The following is a 10,383-nucleotide window of genomic DNA, read 5'->3' as shown; positions in this document are numbered from 1 at the left end:
GCGGATTAGTGTAAAACTTATTGTATATGTTGTAATTGTTTGCCTTTTACGCGTTTAGGTCGGGGGTATTGTTTTTGTTTGACTTTTTGCCCGTTTGAGTTGGAGGTGTATTTTAAATACTTTAAAAAAAAAAAAATTAAGTCCCTAAATATTTTTATAATCCAATGTTGTTTTGGCAAATGTGGTAAGTAGTTGAAGTTAAAAGTGGATTAGTTTTGCCATTTAGAGGTTGGCTATAGTTACCCTTTCTTGGAACCCCACACATCTCCAAACACACACACGCACTGTTTTTTTATATTATATATTTTTTTTCTCTCTCTCTCTCTTATTTGCTGTCAAATCCAAACACACACTCGCACTGTTTTTTTATATTAGTATATATTTTTTTCTCTCTCTCTTATTTGCTGTCAAAGTCTATTTGGTACATCTTCACTGTTTTCTTCAAAAAAAAACCCATCCTCCTCCTTCCAGAAAAGGTAAAAAGAATCATCAAAATCTTGATATTTTGCCCTAATAACATGTACTTTTTTGCATGTTCATCAAGATCAAAAGAAAATTATTGTGTTTGTGTGTGTTGTGGGGTTTTGTTATAGATCTATCTAAAACTTGAAATAAAAGACACATTCTTTTTATTTTTATTTCATGTTGCAGAAATGGCGAGAGAGAAGATAAAAATAAGGAAGATAGATAATATAACAGCAAGACAGGTGACTTTTTCCAAGAGAAGAAGAGGGCTTCTGAAGAAAGCTGAAGAGCTCGCCGTGCTTTGTGATGCCGATGTCGCTTTGGTCATCTTCTCAGCAACCGGAAAACTGTTTGAGTATGCAAGTTCAAGGTACCTGCTTCCAAACCCTATCACACTTTCCACTTTTGGTAATATTATTCTATCTATTCAAAGCTGATTTCTGTCTTAGTCTCTATCAATCTTTCCCTTTTTGTGTTCAAAGGGGCAGATCATTTAGGGTTTTTGGAATTCAAGTATAACTCAACACTATATTTATATGATCAAACTCTATATACATACTTATGATATTACTTGTGATTATTATATAATTCAAGACCATATGATGACGTGGCAAGATCGAATTTATCTACATTGATTTTTTTTTTTTTTATATTTCTTTCAACTTACAGGAACTAATTAAAGAGCACTGTACGTGTTTAATTAGGCTAACAGTCTTGCTGGCTGATTCTTGTAAAGAGTAAATGAAGTAATTCTGAATATTGTACTGTTAGTTTTATTTTGTCAACTACAATAAGTTTAATAATGAATAAACATATACAAACAAAAAGACATTATATTATATATATTTACATTTTACAATCTAAAACAGTCATTTGAATATAGCACTAGTGATAATAAAATAGCCCATTATGTTGCTATAACCGAAACTTTATGTTGGATATTGTTTAGACATAGTAATCTTCTGATTGGAGGATATAATAACGAAGTCCTATGACCTTTAATTTGTTTAAGTATCTCTGGGAGTAATTACTCACTCCCACCATTAAAAAAATAATATTTATGATCTTATGTCACGTCACATATGTAGCTAGTATTCATATGTTTTAAGCTTAAAGTTACTGTGTGTATGTATATATATATATACACATCTAATTTTTCTATTTTGAAGGTTCCTAATTTACATAAATTAGGCAAATGATCTCTTCTAATTTTAATCAACTTAATGATAAATCATCAGTAAATTTTGATTTCAATATCTTTCTGTTTACTTGCCTTTTTATTTGTCTTCCTGTCCTGCATGATCAATTGATAGATATTATGAATGTGTATACAAGTGATTTTTTGCTTAAAAATCCTAAGTTTAATTAATATCTCATTAGACTATATACCCGAAAGTTGAAACGTGCCATCTATTTTCGAAACGTGCCATCATATTTTTGAAACTTAATAATGTTAGAAAATGATGCAAAGTGCATAAATGCTCAATTATATATGCGGTGTACATTATTTTAGATTTGATTAATCATTGTATACACGATTTACTTTATAATAACTATAATGTACGTTAGTCATGTCCAAATTATATATTGTGACCTTGTAATTTAGTAATTATACCTCTTTATAGTAGTAATATATATATTTTTCTTTGTGTTGTGAAGCATGCCAGAGTTGCTAGAAAAATATAAGCTTCATTCAAATAATAACGTCGTAGATAAAGTTGACGATTCACTGAACCTGCAGGTTTCATCTCTCGATCTTTAACCAACTTATTTGTATTATGTTTATGTATGTTGATTATTTACAAAAAAAAAAATAATAATAATAATAAAAATTTATATTATTTAGTAATTGTTCCTGGGCTTACATGACACTAAAAAATTATTTTTCTAACGCATTACCATCAGAACTGACTTGTAAAGGTAGAATTAGTTCGTTCATTCTAAAAAGAAAAGATTCAAATCGTCAAAACAGTATTCATAAACTTTTGTTACTAACTCATATAACCATCTTAATAACCATGAATCTGATGGTAAAACACGATTTTCTTATGTGACTTCGGCCAAAAAAAAAAAAAGCTATTTCAATTCTTGGTGACCTTGCAGTTAAAAAATGTCAAAATAGTAGTAGTTTTTGCTCTTGTAACCAATTCAACTCATGATTTGTCAAGATAAACATGATTATTCTGTAGCTCCAGGAGAGTGATCAGACAAGGATGGGAAAAGAGTTGCTTGACAAGAATCGCGAACTAAGGTTTTCTATTTACATTAACTTGTAAATAAGTTATAACATGTGAACTAATTAAACTTTGTTTTTCTATCTACATTAACTTGTAAATAAGTTATAGGGTAAAGTTCTTGTACAAATAATCTTAACATACTAAACATACAAATTGAAGGAAAACTCAAAAAGACAAGGTGGCATTTTTGTAATTATCAATAACTATCAAAGTTACTCTACAAATACCTCTAAAAAAACCTAACCACTCCCCCCACCCCCAAAAAAACCCTAAACCCCCCACCCCCCCCACCCCCCAAAAACCTAAAAAAAACCTACCCCCCCAACACCCCCCAAAAACCTAAAAAAAAAACCTAACCCCCCCCCCCACCCCCAAAACCTAAAAGAAACCTAACCCCCCCCCCCACCCCCCCACACCCAAGCTAAAATGCTAAAAACTAAACCCCCCAAAAAACCTAAAAAAAACCTAACCCCCCCCCCCACCCAAGCTAAAATGCTAAAAACTAAACCTCCAAAAAACCTAAAAAATCTAAAAAAATAAAAAAAACACACACAAATTATTTTATTTTATTTTTTTAACATTTTTTATTAAAAAATCGCTACTTTTAGTAGCAGCAAAAAAAAAAAAAAAAAAAAAAAAAAAAATTTTTTTTTTTTTTTTTTTTTGCTAACGAAATGTAGCGATTTTTTAATAAAAATGTTAAAAAAAAATTTGTGTTTTTTTAGGTATTTTTGGTTGTAACTTTGATAGTTGGTGGTAATTACAAAAATGCCACCTTGTCTTTTTGGGTTTTCCTTCAATTTGTATGTTTAGTATGTTAAGATTATTTGTATTTGATCTTTTGCCATAAGTTATAACATGTGAACTAAACTTTGTTGCTAAATGTATGATTTGGTCACTAAAAACAGTCAACTACGCGGTGAGGATCTTCATGGACTTACTCTAGAGGAACTTCAGAGGTTGGAGACACTGCTGGAAGGAGGGCTTAATCGTGTGATTCGAACAAAGGTCCTATTATTCTTTCATCTTCTTGTTCTAGCTACATTGCAAAAATAGGCAAACACTACATTTTGTTTCTTCTGCTAAAAAAACACCTTTCTTCATCATGTGATAAAAACAGGTAAGTTTTAGTAACGATTATAACATATAACTTAAGATTTAAGGAAAAAAGAAGCTTGTACTAAATATAAACCATGAAGAAATATGAAAATTATTAACAATACAGATAGTAGTTTGTGACAAGCACACAAACATAAAAACTCACATTTTTAAGTATGTAAAAAGTAATTAAGCAAGGTGTACATTTAGCCAATAAATTAGTTGTAATGATACCATTGATTTTAGAGTACAATAGGTTGTGAAAGTAGATTGTATTACTCTACTTGGTTTAATACAGGGTGGTGGTCCATTGGTAAAAGTAAAGTCTGTAAAGTCTAAACACATTGGGAGGGGAGGTCTTGGGTTCAAGTCTCGTAGCCGACATGAAATAAAAAGAAAATTGCCATTAAAAAAAAAACAATTCAAAATGAGCTTGTTTTTAGGCTCGAGCTCGTTTAAGCTCGGCTCGGGCTCGTTTACTAAATGAGCTTGTTTTTAGGCTCGAGCTCGTTTACTAAATGAGCTTGTTTTTAGGCTCGAGCTCGTTTAAGCTCGGCTCGGGCTCGTTTACTAAATGAGCTTGTTTTTAGGCTCGAGCTCGTTTAAGCTCGGCTCGTTCGAGCCTTTTTTCGATCCGAGCTCGAGCAGCTCGCGAGTAGTTCGACTCGTTTGCACCCCTACCGGTGGGTTCTTCGATCTTTCTTTTAAGTTTCTTTCTTTCTTGGGATCGACTGAAATCGCAATTTCTTTTTGATTCTTTCTTTATTTCTTTCACAGCCACTCTTTCTCATTTCTGATTGGCGACGACTCTTTCTTTCTCACATCGGTCGGTCTCGACTTTCTTCTTTCTTCGTTGATTTCAATCAACCGTTCTTCTTTCTACAGCCTAAGGTTGTGCGCATTTCTCTCCACCGACTCTCAAAACGGCTTTCTTCTTTAACCTTGCTCTGATACCAAATGTTGGTTCAGGCCCAAAGATTAAACACTCACACTACACACTATGAGATAATATTATGTGAACTGAACTTCAAAGAATTAAAAGAGCTTGCAACAGCTTTTATTATCGAATGAGAGGTACAGGCTATAACTAAGCTACTGTCCTATTTATTTTGACTAAAACAAACACATGCTAAATATAATAAAGCCCACTACTTGCTAAAATTTAGAACTACTCCAACGTTCACATCCCATAAACTCGGTCACCACGTTACCATACAACTCGGTCAAATCTGACCCTTTCGTTACTCATTATTTGGCTTGCTAAATTGACTCCAAGACCCATCACACGTGTAACCTACTAACCCAGTTAAATAAACCCGGTAACCGACTTGACCCGTACTCGATCCGAACTTGACCCGTAAGTAACCCGCAACATCAAGATTACCCAAACATTTAACAACCAAATTGAGTTCGAGTTTCATAAATAGGAGAGCCATGCTTTTTTTAGTAGACTTGTATTTCATATATCTAAATTTTGCCTAATAGAACTTCAACAAAGAAAAAATTTTCTAAAAATGTATATTATAATTAACACTAGGTAATATTGATCATGTACACACTAAGATGTTAAATTCTATAGAACTAGTTGAAAAAAAATGTAAAGACTTGTAAAGCATGTGGGATCATAAAGATAGATAAATGTTACACAAAATCAAAGTCAATAATATAGGAGCACATCTATAAAGATTAAAAAAGTCAATATTATTCAAGCAATGATGACAAAAGATCTTATGGAAATCGAAAGAAGTTGTAATTAAGCTAACTATCAATCAATCTATATATGTGGTGAGATCATGACATACAGAATAATCAAAGCAATTATAATCAAGTTTCAGTGTATTATATTTCATAAAATGCACTTCAAATCAAATCTCATTTAGTGAGCATCAACATAGTAGAAATGTTTGTTAACATATACATAAACAACACATATAGCCTTTTGGCATCAATCGCATTCAAATTTAGTTTTCATACAGTTCTTGTACCGCCTATACACACACACACACACCCCGCAAGTAATCATCACGACTTAATGATTTGCATAAATCAGAGAGTTTAATGAAATAAACTACATACAAAGAAAACTCGTAATTTATCAAAAGCATTTGCATTTATTTCCATCCCAAAAAAGTATATAAAGTGATTTATTCTGAAAAACTCACCTTAGGTCACAAGTATAATCGTAGCTTATGGGCTTGACCGTTGCTCACTCGGTGACACACACACGCACACCGCAAGTAATCATCAAGACTTAATGATTTGCATAAGTTAGAGTGTTTAGTGAGATAACCCGGCCACTTACAAAGAAATTAAACTCATAATTTATCAAAAGCATCTGTGCTTCTATTTCCATCCTAAAAACGTATATAAAGTGCTTTATCGTGAAAAAAATCACCATAGGTCACTAGTAGAATCGTAGCTTATAGAATTGACTGTAGCTTAAGTTTATCGCAGACGTTCCCATGAGGGTTTATCATTCCTTGGCTTTGATAAAACTTGGCTTGGAACGTTTATAACATTGTCCTTACCAAGACCATGGTTAAAAGTTATAGTTTGGTGACTAACACGATAGGGTGCCCCATGGACAGGCTTGTTTTAATCATGGGTTGTCAAGGTTGATTGCTCACACGCTTATAGATCGGTTGCGTTACATGTGCTCTACAAGCTGCACTCATGTGTGTGTTGGCCAGAATCCTAACTTCTCTAAGCAACCATATATTTCTAGAAGTGACCTTTTGAATCTCTTAAAAATATCAATACCTAGTTAAAAAAAAATAAAAAATAAAAAAACCTTTTATTGTTTAAGTCTTAAAGTTTGTTTGTGAACCATCAATTCAATCCCTTTGGCATGCAAGTCCAAACGCATATTTTAGCTTAAGTGCTTAACAAAACAATGGGGTGTTCATTCTTATGAGAAATCAATACAACCAAACTAGTAAATTGAAAATTATATTTTATGTCACAGTTTTTTTGCCTAAAAGCACCATTTCAACCATAATCTTATTTAGTCAAACTAGTAAATTTGAAAATTATATTTCATGTCACGTTTTGTTTTTTTTTTTTTTTTGCCTAAAAGCACTAGTAAGATTATGGTTGAAATGGTGCTTTTAGGCAAAAAACTGTGACATGAAATATAATTTTCAATTTACTAGTTTGGTTGTTGACGAGGCAATTCTTGACATTCTTCCGCAAGATTGATCCCAAAATTCTCAATCAAGGTTGGAGTGTCATTACCGTTGAGGTCAACGCCGGTTGTGCTCGCGTCAGAAGTTGATGTGTTATAGTCCCTTGAAGCTGATGTCTTAATCCTCTTTGGTTGGAAGGGGACTGGTCATATATTCTAAAACCGTAGCGAATGGTTTAGTTTGCGGTTTATATCGAAAACTGGTCGTGTTGTACTTAGGTTTTTAAATGAATATTTTATGTTATACTTAACTAAAATTAAAATTAGATTAATACTAATTAATTTAATTCAAGTGAGCTAACTATAACTTATATTATAGCCCTTTAGCTCATCTCACGTTGAACCCTGCTGTGAGGTTTCATTGGTTTATATATTCTAATCTTAGGTAAGTGGCTAAAGACTAGAAGAGATGGATTTTCAGGCCTTAAAGTATGCTTTAACCCTTCTCAATTCTACTTAGGTGCCATATCACTCACTTTTCTTTATTTCACTTCACCTCACCTCAAGGAAAATGATTTTATCCCATTAACTCTAACCTTATTCTTAGTGATTTTTGGCTTAAAAAAGAAAAATAAATAATTCAATCTCTTAACATCCGGTTAACATGTTAACAAGTAACCCTTTTAACGCTTAACACAAGAACGGAGTGGTGTGCAACACTAGTTAACATGCCATATCACCTTTCGGAAAGGGGCAATATGCCATAAGAGACGCCTCAATTCGTATATGTGCACATGAGAAGTTTGATCTCAAAGTTTACTCATAAAATTCATATATACACTAACAATTTCCCTGCATTTTGTCAAAGATTTTCTTTCCTGAAACTAAGTCATCAATGGGTCAAAATACCCCTCTTGAATAGTGTAACAAAAACAATATATCAAATTATCAGCAACCCATAAACATATTTGCTAACACGCTGAAATTCTTGTTTTTTTTTCAGGATGAACGGATTTCAAACGAGATATCGACTCTTCAACAAAAGGTTATAATTTTTTTTTAGCATTTTACACCCAACCATGGGTCGACTGTTGACTTCTAAGATTAGTTTGAGTAGTTATTTTAAGAACCAACATGATTTTTACATGTTGTAGCATAACACACTAACTACATAAGCGTAGTTATGTAATAAGCTTATCTTTCTAAAACATAAGATGCAAAAAAATCTCAAATATCATAAAGTATTTAAAACTTCATTGGTTACACTTTCCAATCTATGTCTTAGATCATAATTCATAACTGAATTTTATTATGGACCACTTCTAGAAATCTGACAAAAATATATAGAAAGTGTAACTCAAAATGTCAAAGGTTGACTACAATTTTGAGATAATTTTTTTATTTTATACATTTCAATATATTGATGATCTATATGTTCAAATATGTATGTAGGGTTTTCGGTTGATGGAAGAGAACAAGCACTTGAAACAACAAGCAAGACTCCTAAATGATTATATATTTTTACATGCTAATACTTATTTTTCGTTCGTGATTAATTAATTAAAAGTTTGTGTTTGTATATTCATATGATCTAGATGCTGACTTTGACTTCAAATGGCAAGAGGCCACGGACAAGGGGTGTTGAGTTGGATAATGTGGCAACTAACCCTGATGATCAAGGGCAGTCGTCGGATTCTGTCACTACTAACGTATGCAGCTGCAGCAGTGGACCTCCTCCCGAGGATGATTGTTCTGATACTGCTCTCAAACTAGCGTAAGCTCATTAACTATTCATACCATTTTTATTTTCATTCACCCTTAGCTCGTTGTTTACCCGACAAACGTATCCTCGCTTTGAAAGTAAAGCCATTTGATTGTGAAGTATTTATATACACAGTACACTTTGATTGAACTTGTATTTATATTATGCATCAGGTTACCGTTTAACTAAATTGATAAAACCGCCATGGAAGACAATGAATGAGGTTGATGGAGAGCAGGGAATGGTGGTGGTTTGATTTGAACCCAAATAAGTGTTGTATCGGCTGAAATGTTTAAATGACATTCTGAAAAACAAAAAAACACAGACTTTGTAACGTGTGTTATGATGGATTCATGTGTAGTTATTTATTTAATTGCAATTTTGCACTAAAATTGCTGTTTGTTGAAAATAATCCAAACAAAGTGTTTAATTCTATTCTATTGTTGACAATGACTTGTTGAAAACTCAAATTTTAGAGGGGTTTCATATGTAATTATGCAAGTTTGTAGAGGATATTCGAAATTGCACCCAAATTTCATCCTAGGTTAGGTGCAATGGCCTGTGCACATCACTGAGTGTGAGGAACTATAGAACGTCTAGCTCATTGTTCTCCCTTTCAAGTATAGGCATCGGTTTTGAAATAAGTGTACACATGAACTATCTATGAAATTTAGAGTGTTTGTTATAAGAGCATCTATGATGGTGGATTTTCACAAACCATCATTTTAGCGTTACATCAATTTCCAAACATCTTTAAAAAACACTCGCTTTTCCCACATTAACAAACCTCAACAAACACTCATTAAAATTTATATGTGTGTGTAACAGAGAGAGGGGGGCTTACATTAACACGTCTGCTTCTTCCTTAGTCCGCTTGTGCCATGTCACTCAAGACGAGCAACCGGACTTACCAGTTAGATAGTTTTGTCACACCCTGGCTTTTGCGGAAGCGTGGGTTTATTTGGTGTGACTTCTTAATACCATAGCATAATCACAACAATGCTATATGAAAATAAAACCATGATGTTCATCCATTCATCAAGTTTTTAAAAGTAAAACACAACAACATTGTTTTAAAAGTCAACACAACAAACCAAATACAACCATGACATGAAGAAAACATGTTCAACGACATAACAAAAGACATGAATTAAAAACACAGTTTAAGACTTGTGACCCGTCCAAGCAAAGGTCACACTCCCTAAACTTGGATGACATCATTATTCCTACGCAGCTTGACGTGATGCATACCGTGCCAGATCCACTAATTTCCAGAAATACATGTAGTTTGAAAAATCAACAAAAAGTTGAGCGAGTTCATGTAAAAGTGAGTATAAACCTTTAAAGTATGTATAAAAATCTCTGGTATGTGTGAGAAGTGCAGGGAAACTCAAACCTAGCAAATTTGTTATCGGGCTTTGGCTGGAAGACACAGTCACCTCTATGGGCCGCCCCGGCCTCACGGGTGTGGGCTCGCTACACCCAAATAGATCTATCACTCTTGTGTCCCTCGGTCCTAACAAAGAGGATTAATGGCCTCAAGTGTTATTGCTCACCCCTCACATGATCTAGTAGTATAACCCTCCCTACGCTAACCATGCCATGTAATAAAAGTTTGTAATAATTGTCGCATGTATTTCACCCCCGAAGTATAAAAACTGAAAACAGTAAAGAGAAAAGGGGGACATGAACTCACA

The 10,383-nt window shown here is 33.3% G+C and overlaps 1 protein-coding gene across 1 annotated transcript; it reads left to right on the top strand.

Moving 5' to 3' along the window:
* Positions 1-321: 321 nt before the first annotated feature.
* LOC110942417 (MADS-box protein SVP) lies at positions 322-9,136 on the top strand. Its single transcript, XM_022184175.2, has 9 exons — positions 322-476; positions 652-835; positions 2,125-2,206; positions 2,655-2,716; positions 3,611-3,710; positions 7,928-7,969; positions 8,377-8,418; positions 8,520-8,698; positions 8,860-9,136. Exons 2-9 carry the CDS (start codon positions 654-656, stop codon positions 8,873-8,875), a joined length of 705 nt encoding a protein of 234 aa, XP_022039867.1. The 5' UTR covers positions 322-476; positions 652-653; the 3' UTR covers positions 8,876-9,136.
* The last annotated feature ends 1,247 nt before the right edge of the window (positions 9,137-10,383 follow it).

The sequence above is a fragment of the Helianthus annuus genome, chromosome 5, assembly GCF_002127325.2.
Source record: "Helianthus annuus cultivar XRQ/B chromosome 5, HanXRQr2.0-SUNRISE, whole genome shotgun sequence".
In the NCBI taxonomy this organism is placed as follows: domain Eukaryota; kingdom Viridiplantae; phylum Streptophyta; class Magnoliopsida; order Asterales; family Asteraceae; genus Helianthus; species Helianthus annuus.
The sequence above is the reverse complement of the archived record's forward strand: the minus strand, read 5'-3'. Positions and strand labels throughout refer to the sequence as shown.